The 22,693-nt window shown below is 43.8% G+C and overlaps 1 protein-coding gene across 2 annotated transcripts in view; it reads right to left on the bottom strand.

Annotated features, from left to right (window-relative positions):
* Window positions 1-15,435: 15,435 nt before the first annotated feature.
* The window catches only part of CPNE6 (copine 6), a 27,342-nt gene continuing 20,084 nt past the window's right edge, over window positions 15,436-22,693 (bottom strand). For both annotated transcript variants that reach the window (XM_042477630.1, XM_042477629.1), the window contains exons 7-17: window positions 22,352-22,441; window positions 21,514-21,612; window positions 20,814-20,900; window positions 19,964-20,023; window positions 19,434-19,567; window positions 19,230-19,284; window positions 19,066-19,117; window positions 18,348-18,481; window positions 18,002-18,235; window positions 16,176-16,347; window positions 15,436-15,726 (exon numbers count right to left, since the gene is read on the bottom strand). In XM_042477630.1, coding sequence (XP_042333564.1) covers window positions 16,225-16,347; window positions 18,002-18,235; window positions 18,348-18,481; window positions 19,066-19,117; window positions 19,230-19,284; window positions 19,434-19,567; window positions 19,964-20,023; window positions 20,814-20,900; window positions 21,514-21,612; window positions 22,352-22,441 — 1,068 coding nt within the window. In that variant the 3' untranslated portion in view covers window positions 15,436-15,726; window positions 16,176-16,224. The remainder of the gene's footprint in view (window positions 15,727-16,175; window positions 16,348-18,001; window positions 18,236-18,347; window positions 18,482-19,065; window positions 19,118-19,229; window positions 19,285-19,433; window positions 19,568-19,963; window positions 20,024-20,813; window positions 20,901-21,513; window positions 21,613-22,351; window positions 22,442-22,693) is intronic.

The following is a 22,693-nucleotide window of genomic DNA, read 5'->3' as shown; positions in this document are numbered from 1 at the left end:
ATCCAGGGCCAAGGAGATCAGTGTTTCATCTGTTGTTTTTTCTTTAGGGCCGTCAAAGATCGAAAGTAAAAGCAGAGACTCCAAGGAATGTGGATCTTGGTTTGTGATTTGACCCCAAACCTTCAATACATTTGATTGAAGATCAGTGGCCAGCTCTCAATATTCCTTTTTTCTTTGTTTTCTCTTTTGTTTTGCCATGGCACTAGATGGAATGAGAAACTGGGGCAATTTTAAAACAGCTGAAAAGGTGGGACGACAAATAAGACTGTCTCTCCCAAATCGGGACACTTGGTGGCTATTGAGATATCCTTTTGTTATGGCCTCCTGTCCAAAATATAGGTTACACATTAGGACGATAAAATGTTGTGGCATTCTCATTTCTTTTAGAGGAATCCATAGTATTTTTTTGTGGTCTACACAATGACTTTGCTGTAAAGCATAGGCTGATTCTCTTCTGAAATTCTTGGGTGGGCTCCATTAGCCAACATATGATTTTAATGTGATCTCTGGTGTCTCCTCCTTTTCTGAATCCAGATGGGATGTTTGGCATTTCTTCTTCAGTATATGGTAATATACACTCCATATCTATATGTTAATATAACTGACACTGCGTATCCATGGATTCTTTATCCAAAGATTTTGGCATCCATGGTTTGAAAATACTTTTTAAAAAATTAAATTTCCAAAAGCAAACCTTGATTTTGCCATTTTATATAAAGGACACCATTTTACCATGCCATTGTACTTAGTGGGACTTGAGCATCCACAGATTTTGGTATCCACAGGGGTCCTGGAACCAAACCTCAGCAGGTACCAAGGGCCCACTGTATACTTTCCAGATACAGGTATAGTAAAATACTTTGTACAGAACCATCAATTGTTGCTGGGAAATTAATTTACCCTTCCCTCTTCCCTCTGTTTTCTGGCAAGGATTACTGCTCTGCTCAGAGAGAATTGTATAACTCAAAGAAGGTGGTGCAATAAATGGCATTATTTCAATACTTTGACCCTCTGACTCCTGGCTCCACTACAACTCTGGGACACACAAATCCATCTCATACGTGGAGCAAGGTATCTGATCAATTTTTGACAGGCCACTGAAGGTTGGCTTGTTGTTGGGATTTTTGCAAAACATTGTGAGCTGCAATCTATGCTGGCAAGTCAATGTTCATAAGGATAAGTGCTTCTTTCAGATCTCTTGACACAGATGATGACTTCTGCAAAAGATCATGGGGTCAACATGGTGTGAGCACTGGTTTAGCACACTGGGAGACCAGGGTTCGAATCCTGGCTTGGCCATGGGAACCCACCAGGTGGCTTTGAGCAGATCACACTTTCTCAGCCTTAGAAGATGGCAATGGCAAACCCCCAGTGATGAAGAAACTTGCAAAGAAAAACCTATGATAGCTTAGGGTCACCATAACTTGGAAATGACTTGAAGGCACACAGCAACAACAGCAAATGATTGTGATGGTATACTCTTGCTTTGCACTTGGAAACCACAATCCCAGGCCATAAGTTTCCAAACAGTTTGCAATGAGAGGGTGCTGCTGCTGGTGAGGAGGAATGACAGTCTTCACATGTTCAGAGTTACCTCTTTTATGCCTCATACATCAGTACAGCTTCCCAGCACAGCTTCCATCCTTGTCTAGTTCTTTCAAGGCCAACGCATCCTCCTCATAGGACCTTGGGGATTCATCCATCTTCTCAAAATACACCAGCTCCATTAGCTGAAGATGACTGGCTTCACTTTCTGTGTGCCCGGCCCATTATCCCATTTAGGATTATTTCCTTCTAATTGCTGGATGGCCTTTAAAAAAGAAAAGGATTCACATAAGGAGAAGTTAATGAGTGACTGTTAAATGGATCGTCTGTACTTCTCTCATTACCAATTTCTGGGAAAGGAAAGGGAGATACAATGAAGTCAGGCTACAAAAGTGCAGACCAAAATGGGGAACTCTCAGTTTTCCTTCTTCCTTCCAATGCTTCTAGTCCTCATGAACTTCAGCACTCTTCTTTGTAGTTTTATCTCTGCCCCACACCCTGTTTTTCTAGTTCTCCCCAAATGTATACGGTCGGCGCTTCATAGCCACAGATTCTTCATTCACGGCTTGAAAATATTCCAAAAAAGACATACAGTTGGCCCTTGATATCCACTGGGGTTTGGTTCCAGGACCCACTGTGGATATAAAAAACATTGATGCTGAAATCCCATTAAATAGAATGGTAGAGTAAAATATTTTCAAGCCATGGATAGTTGAATACATGGATAAGAAATCCATGGATACAGAGAGGTGACTGTCAATTCCAAAAAGCATACTTTGATTCTGCCATTTTATATACACCTTTGCACATAATAAGACTTGAGCATCCATGGATTGTGGTATCCATGGGGTGTCCTGGAGCAAAATCCCAGTGGATACCAAGGCCACAGTACATCTGTGCCCTTCCCATCTCTGTCCCACCGCCCAGTACTTTGGCAAGAAATACCCTATAGATTTGCTACTGTGAATTTTCAGCTTGAAAAGTTGGCATTGGCCCAAGGCTCTTGCCTGGCATTCTGCCCAGCTTTCTCAGAGGAAAGGAGAGCAGTGGCAGGAAGGGGGGAAGAGCGCCACTCTCCATCGCCACCGCGTCGCCAGTAATCCCCATCTTTGCCCTCCGTCCTCTTGACAAACATCCTGGTAATTACCGTTGCTCCTCCATTCCCTCCTGCCTTGTGTCTTTCAGGCTCTGAGGGCACAAAGGAGGGGGAAATAAAATGACTGCAATGCACCTCAAGAAAGGCCTTGTTGAAAGAGAGGGAGGGATGGCTTTCTCATTCTTCTGTTTTGTTCTTTTAAATTCTTCCTGACAGTTGTCCCAAATACAAAGATTCCCAGCTGGGTTGGTGAAAGAGGAAGGAGGGGGGAAAGCAAGGATCACATTTCGGGATCTGGCATGTTGATCGTTGCAGCAGAAATTAAAACATAAAAACAAGTCTGGTGTTTAGGATGAGGAGGAGGGGAAGAAGGAGAAAGAAAGGGAAGGAAATTAAAGGGCAATAAAGGCCTGTGTTCTTTGGTCACAGGGCAGGGCTTTCATCCACCTGGAAGCAGGTTGGAGGATGGGGTTGTTGTTTTGGATGTCAGAGTTTTTTTGGATTTTGGAATATTTGCATATACATCATGAGATATCATGGAGATGGGACCCAAGTCTAAACACCAAATGCATTTATGTTTTGTGTACACATTATACATATTTGTCGTTGTTGTTAGCTGCCCTTGAGTTGGTTCTGACTCCTGGGGACCCTGTGGTTGAGAGATCTCCAAGACTCCTCTCCTCCACTGCCATCTTGCCCAGATCCTGCAATAAGCCCTTGCTCATAATAACCCCCTGGTTGAGTCTATCCACCTGGTTTGTGGTCTTCCTCTCTTTCTTCTCCCTTCTCCCTTTCCTAGCATATTGGTTTTTCCAGTGATCCGTGCCTTCTCATGATGTGGCCAAAGTACGATAGTCTCAACTTAGTCATCTTTGCTTCCAAGGAAAGCCCTGGTCTGATCTGTTCAAGAACACATTTGTTTGTCTTCTTGGCTGTCCATGGTTTCATCCTAAGTCCTCTTCTCCAGCATCACATTTCAATGGAGTTGGTTTTCTTTCTGTATGCTTCCTTCACTATCCAGCTCTACATCCATACATGGGGATGATGGGGAATACAATGGCTTGAACAATTCTGACTTTAGTGCTCAGTTGTATGTCTTTGCTCTTCAGGATCTTTTCCAGTTCTTTCATAGCTGCTCTTCCCATCCCTCATCTTCTTCTTCTTCTTTCTTGACTGCAGTCTCCATTCTGGTCAAGGTTTGATCCTAGATATGGGAATTCTTTAACTATTTAAATTTCTTCATTGTCTAGATTGAATCTAGCCTGAAGGTAATTTTATATGGAATATTTTAAAATAGTATTGTGCTTGAAACAAAGTTTGTGTACATGAAACCATCAGAAAGCAAAGGTGCCCTTATGTCAGCCACTCATGTGGACAATTTTGGATTTTTGGAATATTTTGGATTTCTGGATAAAGGAGAGTCAGCCTGTTTACTACGCTGAAGTTCCACGATAAAGGGTTAGATAGAAATATGAGAGCCAGTGTGGCATAGTGGTTTCAGTGTTGGACTACGACTCCGGAGACCAGGGTTCGATTCCCCACTTGGCCATGGAGGCCATTGGGAGACCTTGCAAGTCACTGGTAGACCTTGGGCAAGTCACACTCCTCAGGGGAAGGCAAGGGCAACCCTCCTCTGAACAACTCTTGCCAAGAAAACCCATGATAGGATCACCTTAGGATTGCCATAAGTTGGAAAAGACTTGAAGGCACATCACCTACCAGAAATATTTAAACAAACATTTTGCCTCACTCTATCCTAACAACAACCCTGTAAGGTGGGTTAAACAGAGACAACAATTGGCCCCTGGCCACCCAAAGGGCATTGTGCCCAGCAACCACTGACTCGCGTGCCAATCTAAACCTCAGGTTTCTTTCATTGTTAACTCGCTGCAGTGCGGCACTCTCCGGGCAAAGATTCAGAGCATCCTGCCACGGCGCCACTTTCCGCTTCCTTCGCAATGATTTTCCATAGAACAGATCACAACAAGACAATCTGGCCAACTGAGTCCCCTCCAGCTCCCAGGACATTGAGCCACGCTGTTCCCGTGGTGTCAGTCCAAAGGGGCCGGTTGTGCCAACCTCGCAGGAGGGTGCTTAGGGAAGAGTGCATCCATCCATTATATGCCACAGCCAGTGCATGGGCCAAGCTGGGTTAGGCTTTTAACAGCTTTTAATTTTATGAATAGCTGAATTACATTTTAAACTTTTCTCATGATGACATTTTTTTTAAAAAAGCCTGCATTGGTTCTAAATGTGTTTTAAACAAACACTTTTATCTTTTTAACTACATTCTGTTCTTTTATATGCAATCTGTTTTAATACTGTATTGTAATAATTTAATTCTGTTTTAATGTAACACTTTTCTATGTTTTTAATGGCATTGTATTTAACCTTGTAAGCTGCTCCGAGTTCCAGTTTTGGGGAAAAAGCAGGAAATAAATAAATAAATAACTTTTCTAAACTGGCTTCAGGCCCAGACTGGGGATGATGATGATGATGATGATGATGATGATGATGATGATGATGATAAAAACTGGCTATAAGGTAGATTGGGATCTACTATCGATCTCTGCATGATTTGTGGTAGATCCAGGACTCTGTTATCTAGGCTGAGAAAACACTTCAAAGAGCACCATAAACAGTGCAATATTTTATTCGGCATAAATTTTCAAGAGCAGCAGCCACATTATTGGGGCCTAAATTGCATCCGCACTGCAGAAATAATCCAGTTTGACACCACTTTAACTGCCATGGCTCAATGCTATGGACTTCTGGGAAGTGTAGTTTATTGTGGTGCCAGAGCTCTCTGACAGAGAAGGCTAAATGTCTCATTAAACTACAGATCCCAGAATTCCATAGCATTGAGCCATGGCAGTTAAAATGATGTCAAGCTGGATTATTTCTGCAGTGTGGATGAAGCCCTAAGAGTTTATCAAACAGGAGGAATTTCTCTTAAATTCGAATGAAAAGAAAGTGGGGCCAGAAAACATTCATTTAAGTCGCTAGTTTAGCGCAATTATGTGAATGTGCATTGCATTCGAACTGGCTCCCCATTGCCTGAAAATAGCATGCCATTGCCTGAATTTGCGTGTGGCAGTCTATCATGCAATAATGTGAAACCCCATGATTGCGTTCAGATTGCCATCGGATTATACTTCCAATTCCCCTTGTCTGATAAACTCCCTAGTCTTTGAGGCACTAGAAGACACTTGGTTGTTTTTCTTGTGACAGGTTAAATAGGGATGACAGCCTGTGTTTGTTGTGACACACACACACAAAGCTTGCCAAGTCTCAGGGCCTAGACCCTTTTTCTCTGGTCTATAAGGCTAAGAGGGGGAATCTCAGGGTGAGGGCAGCATCTTGAAAAATAAATATTTTCCAAATTTGTTAGGCCTGGTGTTTTGGGGTTTTGTTGTGGTTTTGATTTTGAACTCTGTGCTCAGGGTTGCCAGAGTGAAAGTGGGAGCAGGTTGTAGTATATACTAATAAACTCAAGGCCGGACTTCTGCAATGCGCTGTATGTTGGGTTATCTCTGTTCCACGTTTGGAAACTTCAGTTAGTTCAAAATACAGCAGCCAGATTGATTACTGGGACATCCAGGAGTGATCCTATTACACCAATATTAAAGTCACTCCACTGGCTGCCAGTTAGTTTGTAGTCAAGGTACAAAATGTTGATTATTACCTTTAAAGCTGTACATGGTTTGAGTCCAGGTTACCTATAGGATTGCCTCCTTCCATATAATCCACCCCATACTCTCAGATCCTCTGGTGGACATTTACTCCGGTCATCCAGGACTAGGTTGGCAGTGGTCAGCCAGAGGATTTTTCTTCAGCCGCCCCTGGATTGTGGAATGATCTGCTGGAAGAGATTTGGCAGCTGAATACACTGTCTGAATTCAAAACAGCATTGAAGACCAGTCTCTTCCAGTAGGCTTATCCTGATGATTTTTAAATTGTGAACTTAGATGCTTAATTTTAAATATGGACTCTTTTAAAATGTATATGTCTTATTTGTCCTTTTAAACTGTTGTATGATTTAATGAAAGCATTTTAACTGATGTTGTTTATTGTGGATTTGGTGTTCTTCCCTGTTTGCAAGACAAGTAAAGTTGGGCAAATTCTGGAATAGCCAGAACTCTGCCGGGTTCCCAAGAAAGTGGTACTGAGGATGGACCTTGAATCAACCAAGGAAGGCACTTACAACCAAATACTCCCATTGATCAAGGGAGGTTCACCAAAGTGAAACATGAATAGTTTGTTGTAGGTTTTTTGGGCTATGTGGCCATATTCTAGAAGAGTTTATTCCTGACGTTTCACCAACATCTGTGGCTGGCATCAAACCTACAACAAACTATGGATTCCAGCCATGAAACCCTTCACATTAGAAACATGGATACACTGGATGCTTGTCCTTTGCAAGAGGGATGACTTTATGGATTACAGCAAAGGTTTTATAACCTCAGGTCCACAGGATCTCATAGGAATCAGCCTCACAGGAGCAAAAGCAGGAGTTTTTCACAGGAGCAAACGTAAAATTTATGTTATTGACAGTCCCATAAATACAAGCAATGTTCTGCTCAGCAGAAAGACTCCAGGTCTGCAATTGAAAAATGCTGCACTCCAGGAACAACGAAGGGTCTGCAAGTCTAGCTTCCAGGAAGGCAGCCAACAGAGGGGCCTTTGCAACATTTAAGACCAGCGGATTCTTTCTCATAGCAGCCTCTAGATCAACACACTATTAGTGTCTTTTGAAAGGTTTTGCTAGACAAGCACTAAGCAAGGAAGGCCTGGGTTGAAGCAGCTTGCAGTATGGAATCACAGTTGTTCTGTTGATTTCCATTAGTTCTGAGAGTTTACAAATCAAAGCCTTCTCAAGACAGAGGTCAATTCAGATCCTGGGTTACCTGTCCAGGGTCCTGAATTTCAGCCATAGACCAACATGGGGGACCCTTCTTAAATTTGATTCTACCGTTCATTTTTCAGCAACACCAGCTTTTTAATGGCCTCTTTTAATGGTTCAGATTTCAGTCTGACAATCCTACTGTGCTTAGTTTCTTCTTGTTGTGTGCCTTCGAGTTGTTTCCGACCCACGGTGACCCTAAGGCGAATCTATCATGGGGTTTTCTTGGCAAGATTGGTCCGGAGGAGGCTTGTCATTGCCAACCTTTGAAGCCAAGAGAGTGTGACCTGCCCAGGTCACCAAGTGGGTTTCCATGGCCATGCGGGGAATTGAACCCTGGTCTCCAGAGTCCTAGTCCAACATTGAAGCCACTGCACCACGCTGGTTCTCATATTTCTACCCTACTCTTTACCTACACTGTTGAAATAATGCAGTTCAAAATCACTTTAGCAGCTATGGCTCCTTCCTACAGAACCGTGGGATCTGTAGTTGTGTGGGGCAGCAGCACTCTTTGGCAGTGAAGGCTAAAGTCCTGGTAAAACCCCAATGCCAGGGTTCCATAGGCGGGAGCTACAGCACTTGAAGTGGTGTCAAACTGCATTATTTCAACAGTGTACACACACCCCATGTAATAAATGGGTTTTCAGAGCTCGCCTAATATGGAAATATTTGCAAATATTGAAATATGTCCAAGTCACGTTCTCTCGGCCTCAGAGGAATGAAATTTACAGTGCTACATACATACATACATACATACATACATACATAATGGCAAACAACTTTTGAACAAATCTGGTGCCCAAAGCCCCATGATAGGTTCGTCTTTAGGGTTCCCATAAATCAGACACAACTTGAAGGTACGCAGCAGCAGCAACAACAACAACAATAAAATACCAATCCTGGGTCCTCCTCAGCCCCGTCCCCCTTGACTTTTCCTTTCTCAGACACTGAGTTAACAAATATTAGGCCGGCTAATGAGCAGAGTTGGAACATAATTATAAACTCCATGGTTGCAAGAATTCATAATGCCATCTGGGAGACGCAGATGCAAGCAATATATGTGATGATACAAAACAACAGAAAAGGTACCATCTTTGCATCTTAGTTCGGGGGCTGACACAGCAATATCCCCCTTCCTCCCTGTATGTAGATCTTCCTATAAGTTACAATGCTGAGGAAGCAATATTAACAAAGGGGCTCCTACCTCCACCCCAGCTCCTTTTGGCTCTTCCTCCAAAATGGAAACATTAAAGAGGACAGGAAGAAAAAGCAATACTATTTATGAATCGCCAAAAGCAAAATAGGAACCATTGAATGCCTCAGAGAAGCAGAGACCTATCTGTGCTGAATATCTTAATGTTTGGGGTAATAGTGGGGAAAATTGACTTCCCCACATGGAACAAGGGGTGGGGAATGAAACCTCAGAGATTTTGCACTACTGCCATATTCTCTCCAAGGAAACTGATCCTAGAAAGTCCTCCACTATTTAAGGATAGTGCAGTATAAGCATTCCCTGCCACCATGATCCAGGGTTCTGCCTCCAAACTTCCTATAGTTGTGGGACACTTTTGCTATTAATTCCTCTGACATGCTGCCAAAGCCCATTACTCCAGGGTCCAGCCCCCCCCCCCCATAATCTTTAATATCAAATTGATATTAAGGGTAGCCCAAAGGGGACACCCCAGCACAGGAAAGCACCATAGCTTATGAGAAGATGGCTCGGCATGGGAGAAGCCAAAGGCTCGTAGCTGAGATGAGACTGCTCAAGGTCGGAATCGGCATCATCCCTTCACCAAGGAGTGCAATGATGGACACTGGACCTGATGGTTGCTTGCATACAACAGACCAAGGGAGTTTCCTTCTGGGAATGAAACTCTTTTTGTTTGAGGACATTTGTACCAATTGTCCAGTTGTTTCTTCATATCTCATTCCATTCTTCTCCCCTGGGAAAGCCCTTATAACTCCTGGAGAAGCCATTTAACTCCTAAAACATTGCCCCAGGACCAATTTCTTGCTGTAAATACACATATTTAGATAACAGTAATTTGGTCTAGTTTGAAACTGGATGGACATCGGTTTGATTTTGACTGGACACTTCAGTACCTGGCCACCCCACATATTGCAGGTGTTTACTGAGCCATTCTCATTCCAGTCACCCCACAATTGGAGCTATGCTTCAGGATCGGTAGTACAGTATTGCCTCTTTGTAAATCTGCAACTCACTGTTTTCTACTGCCTTTGCATTGCTAGTTCTGGTGTGTGTGTGTGAGAGTAAGAGTGTGTGTTTGTGTGTGTGCCAATTCCCGTTTTATTAATAAAATTAATTAATTTGGAACCTGCTTCTGGAGTTCTTTGGGTTTGGAAATGGTATATAAAGGCTTTATGTTACCGGAGCCCTCTTGCTGCTTCCTATTGAGCTATATTAATTTCCCCACAAGCTGCAAAGAATTCTGGGATGCACTGTAGCCATATTTGCAGAAAATATTTGCACTCCAAATGTACACGTTGGTGTTGCACCAGTTTACCTGTCATGGCTGCCCCTGAAACAATCCTATAGGTTTTTTTAGGGTGATGAGAATCCTGTTCAATGTGTGCTGCAGTGGTCTGAGTGATGGATGATGACTTTGGAGACCAGGGTTCGAATCTTGTCTTGGCCACTGAAACTCACTGGGTGACTTTGGGCAAGTCACACTCTCTCAGCCTCAGAGGATAGCAGTGACAACCCCCTTGTGAATAAACTTGCAAAGAAGCCTCCTTTTCTTTGGGTTACCATGAGTCAGAAATGGCTTGCAGGCACACAACCACCATCATAACAGTCTAGTTTAAGTCTGCCATGCAGGTCCCTATTTTTAGCACTCTGGCTCACAGAGAACTAGCATATTATATAGTGCCTTAAAGTTTGAACTGGAGGTGCATTGTAGAAGTAATACAGTTTGACACCACTGTAACTGCCATGGGTCCATCCTACAGAACCCTGGGATTCATAGTTTGGTGAGGCGCCAGCACTCTTTGGCAGAGCAGACCTTGCAAAACTACCAATCCCAGGCTTCCAGAGGATGGAGCAATAGCACTTACAAGTGGCATCAACTGCATTATTTCTACCAGGTAGATGAACTCTAGGACGCTGGGAGAGCAGGGTTCAAATCTCTGCTCAGCCATGGAAGTCAGCTGGGGGAACTTGGGAAAATCACACTCTCAGCCTTGTTGGAAGACCATAGAAACCCACCTCTAAATAATTCTTGCTAGGTAAATCCTATTTTCAAGAGCCCGTGTGGCATGGCGGTTTAAGTGCTGGTCTAGGATTCCAAGAGACTAGGGCCTGTTACAGACAGCCAAAATAAAGCTGCTTCGAGTCACAGTAGAGGTATGGTGTTTCAATGATGCATGCGTCCTAAGAGTCCAGAAGTCGCACCAAAGCCATGCTCCAGCCCTAAGGAAACACCATACTTCCACTGTGACTCGAAGCAGCTTTATTTTGGCTGTATGTAACAGGCCAAGGGTTCGAATCCTCCCTTGCCATGGGCAAGTCACACTCTCTCAGAGGAAGGCAGTGGCAAACCTCATCTGAATAGATCTTGCCAAGAAAACCCAGTGATAGAATCAGGCCTGATATTAAGACCAACTGTCCTATAGGATCATCTTTATCCTGAGAATAGAAAGGGGCAAAACACCAGAGCATTGCACTGTAGTTTGCAGGGGAACATGGTTTTTGAAACATCTTGCCTGCATTTGCACTGCAGAAATAACGCAGTTTGATACCACTTTGCCTGGCATGTTAAAATTTGTCATGGCACCAGAGCTTTCTGACAGGGAAGGCTAAATATCTCACAAAACTAAGGCGGGTTACAAACCGCCATGAAAGTACGGAGTCAGTCCGTACTAGGGTTAGGAAGGTGCGGTGCTTCCGCACCCCCCCTAACCCTAGTACGGACTGAGTCCATACAAAATGGTGGCTCCCCTTCCACATGGGGGCCGCCATGACGACATCACAACCGCGCTGCCCTTTGCGCGGACCAGCGAAGCAAGGGAGAAAGGGGCCAAGCTTGAAGCCCCAAGGACACCCCTTTTCAGGCTGCGGGGAAGGGGCCTTTTGCCGCTTCCCCGCAGCCTGGAAAGCGGCGGATCGGGGCCTCGGAGGCTGCCGGTCTGGCAGCTGAGGCCCCGATACACCGGGGAAAGGGGCGGGTGCAGTCTGCCCCAAACGGGCGGTCTGTAACCCGCCAACGCATCCCAAAATCCCACAGCACTGAGTCATGGCAGTTAAAGCAGTGTCAAACTGGATTATTTCTGCAGTGGAAATGCAAAGCCTGGAGAGTCCTGACATGCATCTGAGGCACTCCAGAGTTTCTGGAAAGACCTTCTGAAAAACCACTAATTGAAAAGATCTCGTCCTCTTGCTCTCTTTCAGAGAACATCAGCTTGATAAACACCACTGTCTTAAACTGCAAAGAGATTTTGAAAACAATTCATGCAGTGACTGTGGAAATCTCCTAGGCAATTACGGTTAACGTTGATTTAGCTGAGGCTGCCACTTCTGTGGCATGCTCAGCAGAATGGTGAATCCAAGCCAGCCTTGGTTTCTATGCGCGTGCTCTCGATTGCAAGAAAATGTTGGTAGAGCAAATTGCTCCAGCTGCCCTGAGGAAAATAAATTGAGGGTGATTTGTGCCCAGACTTGGCAAATTTCAGCACCAGAGAGGCTGGATTCTGGAATAGTAAAACAAAGTTTAAAGTACCTCTGAACCATCATCATCATCATCATCATCTGCCTTCAAGTCGTTTCCAACTTATGGGGACCCTACCATGAGGCTTTCTTGGCAAGATTTGTTCAGAGGAGGTTTGCCATTTGAAGGTGAGAGAGTGTGACTTACCCAAGGACACTGAGTAGGTTTATCCAGCCAAGCCAGGATTCGAACCCTGGTCTTCAGAAATAGTCCAAATACTGAAATCATGCTGGCTCGCCTTGCATATTTCATACCTAGTCCCAAAATGCTCTCAGTGCCAAGGCAGCAACCACCTAGCGCCAAGAGATTAATAGCGCTTCTAAGAAGCCGCCACAAATAAAAAATGTGGGAACGCCGCAATGGAAGGAAGCCACTTCAGGAGGCTCAGCACAGGCCTAGCCTTAGAGAGAGGGCCTCTGAAAAAATGGAGCAAGCATGGTCCTTCCTTTTGAAGAATTGGTCCCAGGGGAATTTCCCTAAGAAGCAAGGGAGATACTCTCACTCTGCACATGTTCAGAAGTACTGTTGCTTTAAACACTGGTTGAAACTGTTGCACATACCAAGTTCTGGCAAAAGGGCCAGCCTTATTACTGGGCAGCAGGACAGAGATTTCCTTTAGCTGTTCCTTCTGAGCCACTGGGGCATTGGAGGCCAGAGCTAGACGCACATTGCCTGCTACTCTCAGGTATGGTGGATGGTACTCTTCATTTGGGCGCCAGCATGGCATAGTGTTTGAACGCTGGACTATGACCCTGGAGACCAGGGTTTGAATCCTTGCTCGGCCATTGAAACCCACTGGGTAGCCTTGGGAATTCACATGCTCTCAGCCTCAGTGGAAGGCAATGGCAAAACCACCTCTGAACAAATCTTGCCAAGAAAACCCCATGATATGTTCACCTTAGGGTCGCCGTAAGTAAAAATTGACTTGAAGGCACACAACAACAACAACAACAACAACCACCACCTCTTCTTTTGCCAGTATTCAGGTAAGAGCCCAGCTAGAGTCTCATTGCATTATTAAACAAACCTGTCAGGTAATCAAAAAGACGCATGAAGTCGTTCTTGTAAAAGTGTCCCACTTCCCAAGCTGAAATAATCCATTTGGCAAAAACAATGCTTTTACAATGCTCTCCTACACTTTCTCAACCTGAAGAGAATGAGAGTCATGCAGAGGTAGAAAAGAAAATATGTGTCTTTGCGTTTGTCTGCCGGGTTTGTTTAATAATGTGAGAAGGCTCAACGTTTTTCAGCTGGGGGTGCCATTTTGCCCTTTATTTCAAGCAGCAAAATAACCTGGAACAACCTTAATTTGGGCTGTTTCCACAATGCACAAATCTAGCATTTTTATATCAGTTTAACTGTCATGGTTCTGTCCTATGGAATCCTGGGATTTGTAGTTCAGGGTGATACACAGAATTCTCTAGCATACCTTTCAACTGGAAATAACAGTCATGGTGAATCTTTTGTTGTCCCATTCTTTTTCTAGCTGCTTTTAAAATGTCCCAGTTTCTCCCTCCTCTTCCAAGTTTCCCCCTTTGTCCTCCGCTTACTCCAGTTGCTGCAAACTGAGTTCAAAGTGCAAAAGTACATTGGGCTCTTGGTAGCTACTGGGATTTGGTTCCAGGTCGCCCCCATGTATACCAAAATCCATGGATGCTCAAGTTCCATTAAATACAATAACATGGTGTCCCTTATATAAAATAGAAAAATCAAGGCTTGCTTTTTGGAATTTATATATTTTATTAATATTTTCAAAGTGTGGATGCTTGAAATCTAAAGCCTGATTCAGATTGTAGCTCAAGGCTGAATTCCCCGCAATCCTGATTGTGATTGTTTGTCCCTCTGCCTGCATTACGACCTATTATTATTATTATTATTATTATTATTATTATTACCGTATCCTTGCACACCTTGGCATTAGCCTTTCCCATCTACCCACATTGCGTGACTGTGGAGAGGGCCCTGCAAGTGAAAAACCGATTCCAGCAGTTATATACGCAATTAGGCGCTCTTCATAAATAAGTAATGAGAACCTCTTGGTCCCTTCCTTTGCAAAGGGTTGCCACTTATTCACTGTGGGTTGGGAGAGAGGAATAACATAAGAAAAGGAAGATGCAGTTCCTTCCCTTTTCCTTCTTCCTTGCCCCACTTCAGCAGGGATTTTAGCGTCTTTTAATGCATTCTCCATCTTCAATCCCAGGGGAGAAAAGATGAAAAATCAGCCATAAATTCTTTTTGACAGATAGGAAACTGAGGCATCAAAAATGCAGTGCTGGTTATCCCCCAGTAATTCTAAAAGGGTATGTGGCTTTGAGAATTGCCCAACTTAGTTGCCTCCCCGTTAAAACAGACGTACTACTGGCATCCAGTGCAGTTGAACAGCTGTTCCTGTTGGATTGCTTCCTGTTTTGTAGTTGCTCAAGGCCATGGAAAGCCATGGGTGAGGGAACGAATGGCAGATGTAGCTGAAGCTGAGGTTCCAACCAGCCCTGTAAACTGCTTTTCTGATGGGCAGTGAGTTCAGATCACAGCTGAGAAAAGTTACATTGTTTGATTAAATCTCCCAGAATCCACAAAACAGGGATACCTTTATTGGATCAACCAAAATGCACAAAATACATGTTGCAAGTTTTCAAAATTTCTAACACCTTTACCTGATGAGGAAGCCAGTGAAGCTTTGAAAGCTTGCAAGATGTATTTGTGTGCATTTTTGGACAGCTCAGTAAAGGGATAACTATTCTGTGGGTTTTGGATGTTATTGTACTTTGTTATTTGGCCAACACGGCTACCCTTGGATATCTCCCAGAATGTAAGGTGGAATATTTTGGGAACTGTTGTCCAAAAAAGTGACTTTTCCAAACTCTGATGAGACAGGACTTTGGTTATTCATTGGTGGGACTGAGACCCAGAGGATTCCCCTTGCATGAATTTTCAAAATTCCTGGGATAATCATTATCAAACAGGTTTCTAAAGTGCTGCAGAGTTTGGAGAAAGAAGATACAGAGTGAACATAAGAATTCAGGGTTGTCCAGTCATCACCATCATTATTGGCAAATGTCAACCATATCTTTGGCAAATACTGACATTCGCTGGTGTGCGATACAGAGACAGAAACAGACAGACAGAGGGAAAGAAGAGTCCAGAATAACAGAGGGAGCTGTGTTCAAGAGAGATGGTTTATTGAAGGAAATGGGCATCACCATCAATGCAGGCTTATCTGGGGTGAGGATCCGTGAGGGCCGGGAGGGGGAGATGGGGAACAGCTGGGAACATCTGGATGGAGTGCAGTTCCAGCTGCCGTCCTGAGTCGCGGGTGAAGGCCTGGAGGCCAAAGACGAAGTGCTCTCTTGTTTTTCCTCTCTCCTTTCTCTCTCTTTTCCCCACCAGAAAAGGCAGAGGACAGGTCCTAAGGGATTAAGGGCTGGAAGACATAGGTGTGGGGAAAGAGAAACAGGCACCTGAAGGAGACAGAAGCAGGCAAAGAAAAAGAAAAGAAAGGTTTGCTCAGAGGAGATTTGCCATTGCCTTCCCCTGAGGCTGAGAGAGTGTGACTTGCCCAAGGTCATCCTTTGGTTTTCAGTTTCTTTTCAGATTCTGGAATATCTGCATATACATAATAAAATAGCTTGGTGACGGGGCTTGAGTCTAAACACAAAATTCACGTATGTTTTGTATGCACCTTTATACAGATAGCCCGAAAGTAATTTTATACAATATTTTCAATAACTTTGTGAGTACACTGAAACATCAGAAAGCAATGGAATCACTATCTCAGCCACCCATGAAAAAAGGTTGGAATATTTTGAATTTCAGAATTCCAAATAAGGGAGACTCAACCTGTACCTACATAGCCATCGCTCCCCTCCCACATCTTGCCAATTGCCACCACAACCATCCCGAAACTTACATTAAGGTGCTGGACAAACCATGCCCACGGGGGAAGGTGCATGTGGGTCTCACTGGGGCTGGGGGGAGGAAGACCTCTGCGTCGCAGGGGCAATGCCTTTGCTCCCGTAATACTCCACCACCTGTTTGGGGACTTCAGCCAAAACATACTTGGCGAGTGCATTGGGGGGAGCCTGCAAGAAAGATGGAGGAAAGAGATGTTGAAAACATATCTGAATGCCAGCAAGGCTGAAGGTTTGGGTAAGGGACAGTGAGAAGAGGAAAAGAAAGGATGAGAAGAGAACAGACTAGTGTAAGGATAGATTGGGTGTCAGAATGGCAAAATACCTTCTATCAAGGCATGTGGAAGGGCTTTGTTTAATTGCTTTCTATGGCTGATGGCTACTAGCTAGTGACAAACTGGGAAAATGGTGAGAGGGAATGAAGGAAATACAGTGCACCCACAATATATATAGGCACTATACATGACTTTGAGCTTACGCTGAAGCTGTGTGGCAATTAAAGTAATGGTATGTGAGTCCGTGGTGCATGTGCTGCCCCACACCACAAGCATGTGCCCCATTGTTTGCAATGGGGTGCGAGCATATGTGGATTTCCCCTTACACTGCGGGATCTGGAATGGATCCCCTGAGTAAGGGAAGGGCCCACTGTAATTCCATAGTCCTGCAGACAGTGAGGGAGACAATCATTTATATTTTTGCAGCTTTCTAGTCCAAAAGCACACTGTCATTTTCAGGGAACTGATGCAGCTTTCAAGGCTAGCATTATTGCTCTGAACGTTTTGCCAGCCTCCCAATGTCCCAGCGGCTCAACTTATAAATATGTAAACAAACAAATATTATCAAGAAAACAACATGCATCTCCAGCATTCACAAGGGAGATGGTCTTATGCAAGATTGCCCTGAGAACTTCCTAATGCTTGATAGAGCGAGGAGCATGAAAGTATATATATGAAGGGAGAGCAGCATTAGAAGTGGGGAGGGTTTTTTAAAACATAGCAAGATCTAAGGATGCAAGTAGGAAAGGAAGGAAAAAATTAAAAGGACTGACAGGGAAGAACAGAAAGGTAGATATCTGTGCAGACCAGGGTTGTGATCTATTGGGCTGTTTATAGCTCCCTCCCTAGAACCCGGTTGTGTGTGTGGATGTTGTATGCCTTCAATTCATTTCTGACTTATGGCAACCCTAAGCGAATCTATCATGGGCTTTCCTTAGCAAGATTTGTTCAGGGAAGGTTTGCCTTTCTCTGAAGCTGAGAGCATGTGAATTGTCCATGTGGGTTTCATGGGCAAGTGGGAAATCAAACCCTGGTCTCTAGAGTCATAGTCCAATGCTCAAACCACTATGCTATGCTGGCTCTCTCCCCAGAACCTATTTCTACTAAAATAAAATTCAAAAATGGCCCAAAGTGCAATTTCCCACTTTTGAAAGCTTCCAGGACGAGCAGTTTTGCAAGAAAACTAGATCCTAATCCACCAATGAAACAAGAAGTAGACTTCCGGCCATTTCCAGTTTTGATGTTGATTTATTTAGTTAATTTTTACAGTTTTAATGTTAATCTTTTATTTTTTAAAAAATGAAAAATTGATTCTGCAAAGCTGCCCACCTCTAGTACTGGCTGTGGACTAGTGAGGGCTAGGAGACGGAATAAAGAGGGAAGGCAGTTAACAGGCATGGATGGCTGTTGTCTGCTAGCTATAAAACGCACATTTTCATTCATTTATTATTTATTTATAAGATTTATAGTCCAACATGGGACTCAAAACAGCATGGCCTGATGGAAGCAGCCATCCTGGGTGGGGGGTGGGGGGAGATGAAACATCTCACCTTCTTGAATTCCCGGACTGGTACAAACTGGACGATGTCACGAACAGCCCTTCCTTCGTCTGACTCCAGCATCCCGCGGTCCCCATTGAGTTCCCGCATGTCGGAAAAGTCAGCATTCCCAATACCCACAATGATGATGGAGAGTGGCAGGCGGGAGGCCCGGACCACGGCATCGCACGCCTCTGGCATGTCACTCACCACGCCATCCGTGAGGATCAACAGGACGCGGTATTTCTGTGGGGCAGGAGACACTAAGGGTTAGGACTAAGGCAGACAGTGCCTCTACTCTGAGGTCCAGAGCAGTTTCCCCCTAAATATTCTGCCCGTCTTGAACGTCCCGCTGTACCGTAGGCATCCCTGTTTTTTCTTCCTCGGCTGCAGGGGCTGCCACTTTGTTAATGATGGGGGCAACGTTGGTTGGACCATAGAGCTGGATTTGGGGCAGGCAACGCTTGTAAGCCTCAATCACTCCAGCAATCCCTAGGAAAGAAGAAAATTGAGTGAACTGTTGTTGGGAGGCAAATCCTCATTTGGTCCTCACTTGCAAGGATGAATCATTACTGTAGTTTTCTCTCCACTGTGAGAGAAAATGAATATTTCTCCAAAGTATTCTCCTGGTATTTGAACATCGCAAAGTATTGTGGAGGACTTTTGTGGTGCAAAAAGTGATTTTCCACACAGGAAGCCATTTTTCCATGCAGAAAACTTTTTCTTGCACACACAAACACAAAAAATCATGTATATCTTCCTGCAGAATATACCTCCAGAACTCTCCAGGATGTTTGAATACTGGGAGAAAACCATACAAGGTCTGTAACCTTCATTGCCAAAGACAGCTGGTGCATCACAAAACTAAGCATCCCAAGATCCTATAGATAGGAGCCACTGCATTATTTCTACAGTGTAGATGCACCCTCATTGGTTTTTAAACTGCATTATTTCTACAGTGTAGATGCACCCTCATTGGTTTTCAGCCTCAAAAGCCAAACAGATGAACAGAGAAAAGGTCAATGAGTGTATTTATTTAAGCTTCTTTTTATACATATGTCAAAGAGTTCCCTTACTTTCACATTCTGGATTCTCAGGGTCGAAATTGACAGCAAAATCGTGTGACACCTGCCCAAGACAGAAGGAGAAAAAAGACTGCATTCCAGCAGAGGAAAAATGAAATGACGCATCACCTGTCCGTCCAGGTTAACCTGATCTCCAAAACCACCTGGGAGCTCACCTCGAAGTCTGGAGGGATCCGCGCTCCAAAGCCAAAGGCGGGGAACCGCTTGTCGCTGGAAGGAGGAAAAACTAGGTCACCATAGAGAAAACATTTCACTGTGGCTGGCTGGGGGTTCTGAGAGTTTGTGTCCAAAAACCCAGCAATTTCCCCAAGCTGTGTGAGCTTTCTTCAGGATGTCAAGCCCCAAACTGTCTCCTGTACCTGTCATAGTCTTGGCAGATCTCTCCCACCGAGGACAATGCTTTCAGGTATTCGTTGGGTTCCTTGGGGTTGATGAAGTGAAGGGAGTGTTCGCTCCGGGGGTCTCCGTTGGAGGCTGTAAAGTCAATGGCCACCTGGGAAAGGAAGAATGAGAAAAGGATGTGGTGCAGAGTGGTTAGCATGCCAGGCTCAAACGCAGAGAGGCCTGGCTTCGCATTTACTATTCATCCACACAGTTTACTAGATAACCTCAGGGTAATCCTCTCTCTTTCTCCCTGTCTTTCTCAGCTTTTACCATCTCACAGAGGGGACAGGTGGCTAAAATGGAGGAAGAAATGGCTTCCATTGAGATAGCCACCTCGAATCCCATTTTAGGAGGAAGTCAAGATATTAATCCAATAAATATAATAAGATAACAGGAGTTTTGAACACCACTTTGAAAAGTGGGCGGGAAAGTGGTTGGCTCTCTTAGCTGTTTTCTCTTGCTCATTCCCAAGTAGTTTCCACCAATATATATATAATTTTCATACCGTAAAGGAGATTTGTAAACCGCCCATAATGTAATCCAGGAATGTGTGAACTTTCTCCATCTGCAGGCAAAGTGAAACAAAAACAAAACAGACAATAATCAATCAATCAATCAATCAATCAAATGCCACCCATCTTTGTTTTTTTTCTTTTCTAATTTTTGAACATATATCCAAAAATATCGAATTCACTCTCCCATCCGACTCCCTCTCCCACATGTCAGTGGACAGTTTGATCTCATCCAAAAGTAGACAAATGGTTGACAATCCAAATGTTTTTGGCCTAAAACTCACAATAGGTATAGCCAGCATAGTCAATGGGGAGGCATTATAGGAACTAGAGTTCAAGATATCAGGAGGACCGCAGTTATCCAACTCTGGTCTAACCAGAGCTTGGAACAGTTCCTTTTTGGGGACTACACCTTCCAGAATCCCCTAGCCAATATGGACAGTAAGCATGCTGACTAGAGAATATTCCTGCTAGATGCAACACCTTTCTTTTCTCCTTGGCACGAAGAGCATACATACAAGTTTACCACTTCACCCCTGCATATTCCTCTATCAAAGGTACCAATGCTCCATTTAGTATCTTTACTCCATGAGCTAAACTGTCAAAATCCTTATGCGCACCTTGTAAGGAATTTGATGCTTAAAATAAGCATCTTCTGACATGTTTGATACCAGGCAGCTACAAATCCAGGAGCCCTCTAACCAAAGGGTTTAACCACTCAAAATTAAGCAACCATTTACCAATTTAAGAACATCAAATGATATTTTTCATTTATTTTTGGGATTATTTGGACTGTGCATACAATAATTATGTCCTCTAAGCAGCTGACTCCATGTGGCTCACCTTGCACTGAGTGAGAACAATGTACCCGGAGTTCTTGTAGTGCTTCTTTTTTTCTTGATATTTATGATTAATGCATTCCCATTTCACCTAGTGAGGAAAAACATGGAATGAGGTTGATTAAGTTACGACACTCCCCAGAACACAAAAGAATGGAAAAAGAATCCTGATAGTCAGACCAAAGGCCCATCTAGTTAGAATTTTGAACATTTTTAAAAACCTTTTTTGGGCTAAGAATCCCCAACCAGCTCCATCTAATCTACTGTATATACTCATGTATAAGTCTAGAAATTTAGGTCAAAAAATTGACGCCAAAACTCTGGTCGACTCATCCATGGGTCAATGTAAGAACTGTGTCTTAACTCTTATTTAAAAGAAGGAACCATCCCTTGGTAAAAGGCAAGAATACAATCTGTCCTGAAAGCACTGCAGAAACAATGCAGTCTGACACTGCTTTCAGTAGCATGTCTCAGTGGTATGCGATTCTGGGATGTGTAGAGCTCTCTGACAGAGAAGGCTAAATATATCACAAAAGTACAAATCCCAGAATTCCATAGCATTGATTGATGGCAGTTAAAACAGTGCCAAACTGCATTAATTTGCCAGTGCAGATGCAGTCTCTGTTTGGTCTTACTTGCTTTTCCATGTCTCCTTTCCCTCCCCATGTCATCTCAATGCTTTCCCATATTGCCATTTAAACTACCTCATCTCCTGTGGAGGCTTGCAGCATTTCCTGGAAGTTGGTGCTGAACTCACCAATGTAGTCATGTTTTCCACTCGAGTCGTGATCATAAATGACACACTAGGAAAAGGGAAAGACAATACAGGAAATATGGGTCAGACATGCTCCAGGGCTTAAGGGCAGGGTTTGAAACCACAAGGGAGTGAGCCCATCTGTAATTCCTTAGCAATATGGATCAATCTTACTACCAAGGCTCTGACACATAAAGCACAGTTCAATCGTAGGCATACCTAGGCTATACCCACACTGCAGATTTTATGCAGTTTGATGCTGTTTTAACTGCTGTGACCCAATGGACTAGTCTACACCTAAGTGTATTATGGAAATTGCTGTGGATTTTTGCACATTCATATTGACGTTTAATTGTCTTCACTTTCATGTGCAAATTCATGTCTATTTGCAACTACTTCCCCTGCCAAAAATGCGCAGCCATCTGAATCCATAAGAAGCAGACAGACGATCATATATTTGATAATGTATATCCTTGTGGATACTCACAGATACTCCGGTAAAAACTTTGGATTCTGCGGTGGTTGTGGAAATGTTCACACACACACACACACACACACCTGCAAAACCCCCGAAGTCCTCCAAATTGTGTGTGGCCAGAGTTTATAGAGTTTATAAATGCTATCTTTGGGGGCTGCAGCTTGCAAAATTCCAAGACCATCATGCTTAGCAGCCATGCTCAGGAATCCTTGGTGTTGTATCCCACAAAGTAACGTTTCCCTGATCTGGTCCCAGTTTCCTTCCTATCCCTTAAGCATCCCAGAACCATTCTCCCCCAGTAAAAGCTTACCCTGATGGTCTTGTCAGGATCACAGCTGCACAAAGATTGCAAGGAGACACGGAATGGTTCCCACTGGGGACTCAGGTTGTTCTTCACTACCTGATGCAAGATGAGAAAGCAAAGACCAAAACAGGGAGATGGTAGGCATTCATTCCAAAGGAAATTTCCCCAATGCATTATATCACGCCGGTCCCTCTGCCTTCCTCCCTCTCTACACCCCTTTTTGGCTTAGTGTAAGGCATAGGGATCTTGGAGCAAACATTGATCAGAATGGAAACTGTAGTCAAGAAATCAGAAGGGCATCCATGAAAGAATTAGACAAGATCCTAAAGAGCAAAGATATATAAGCAT

Source organism: Sceloporus undulatus, chromosome 6 (assembly GCF_019175285.1).
Source record: "Sceloporus undulatus isolate JIND9_A2432 ecotype Alabama chromosome 6, SceUnd_v1.1, whole genome shotgun sequence".
NCBI lineage: Eukaryota > Metazoa > Chordata > Lepidosauria > Squamata > Phrynosomatidae > Sceloporus > Sceloporus undulatus.
This window is presented reverse-complemented; position numbering and strand designations above follow the sequence as displayed.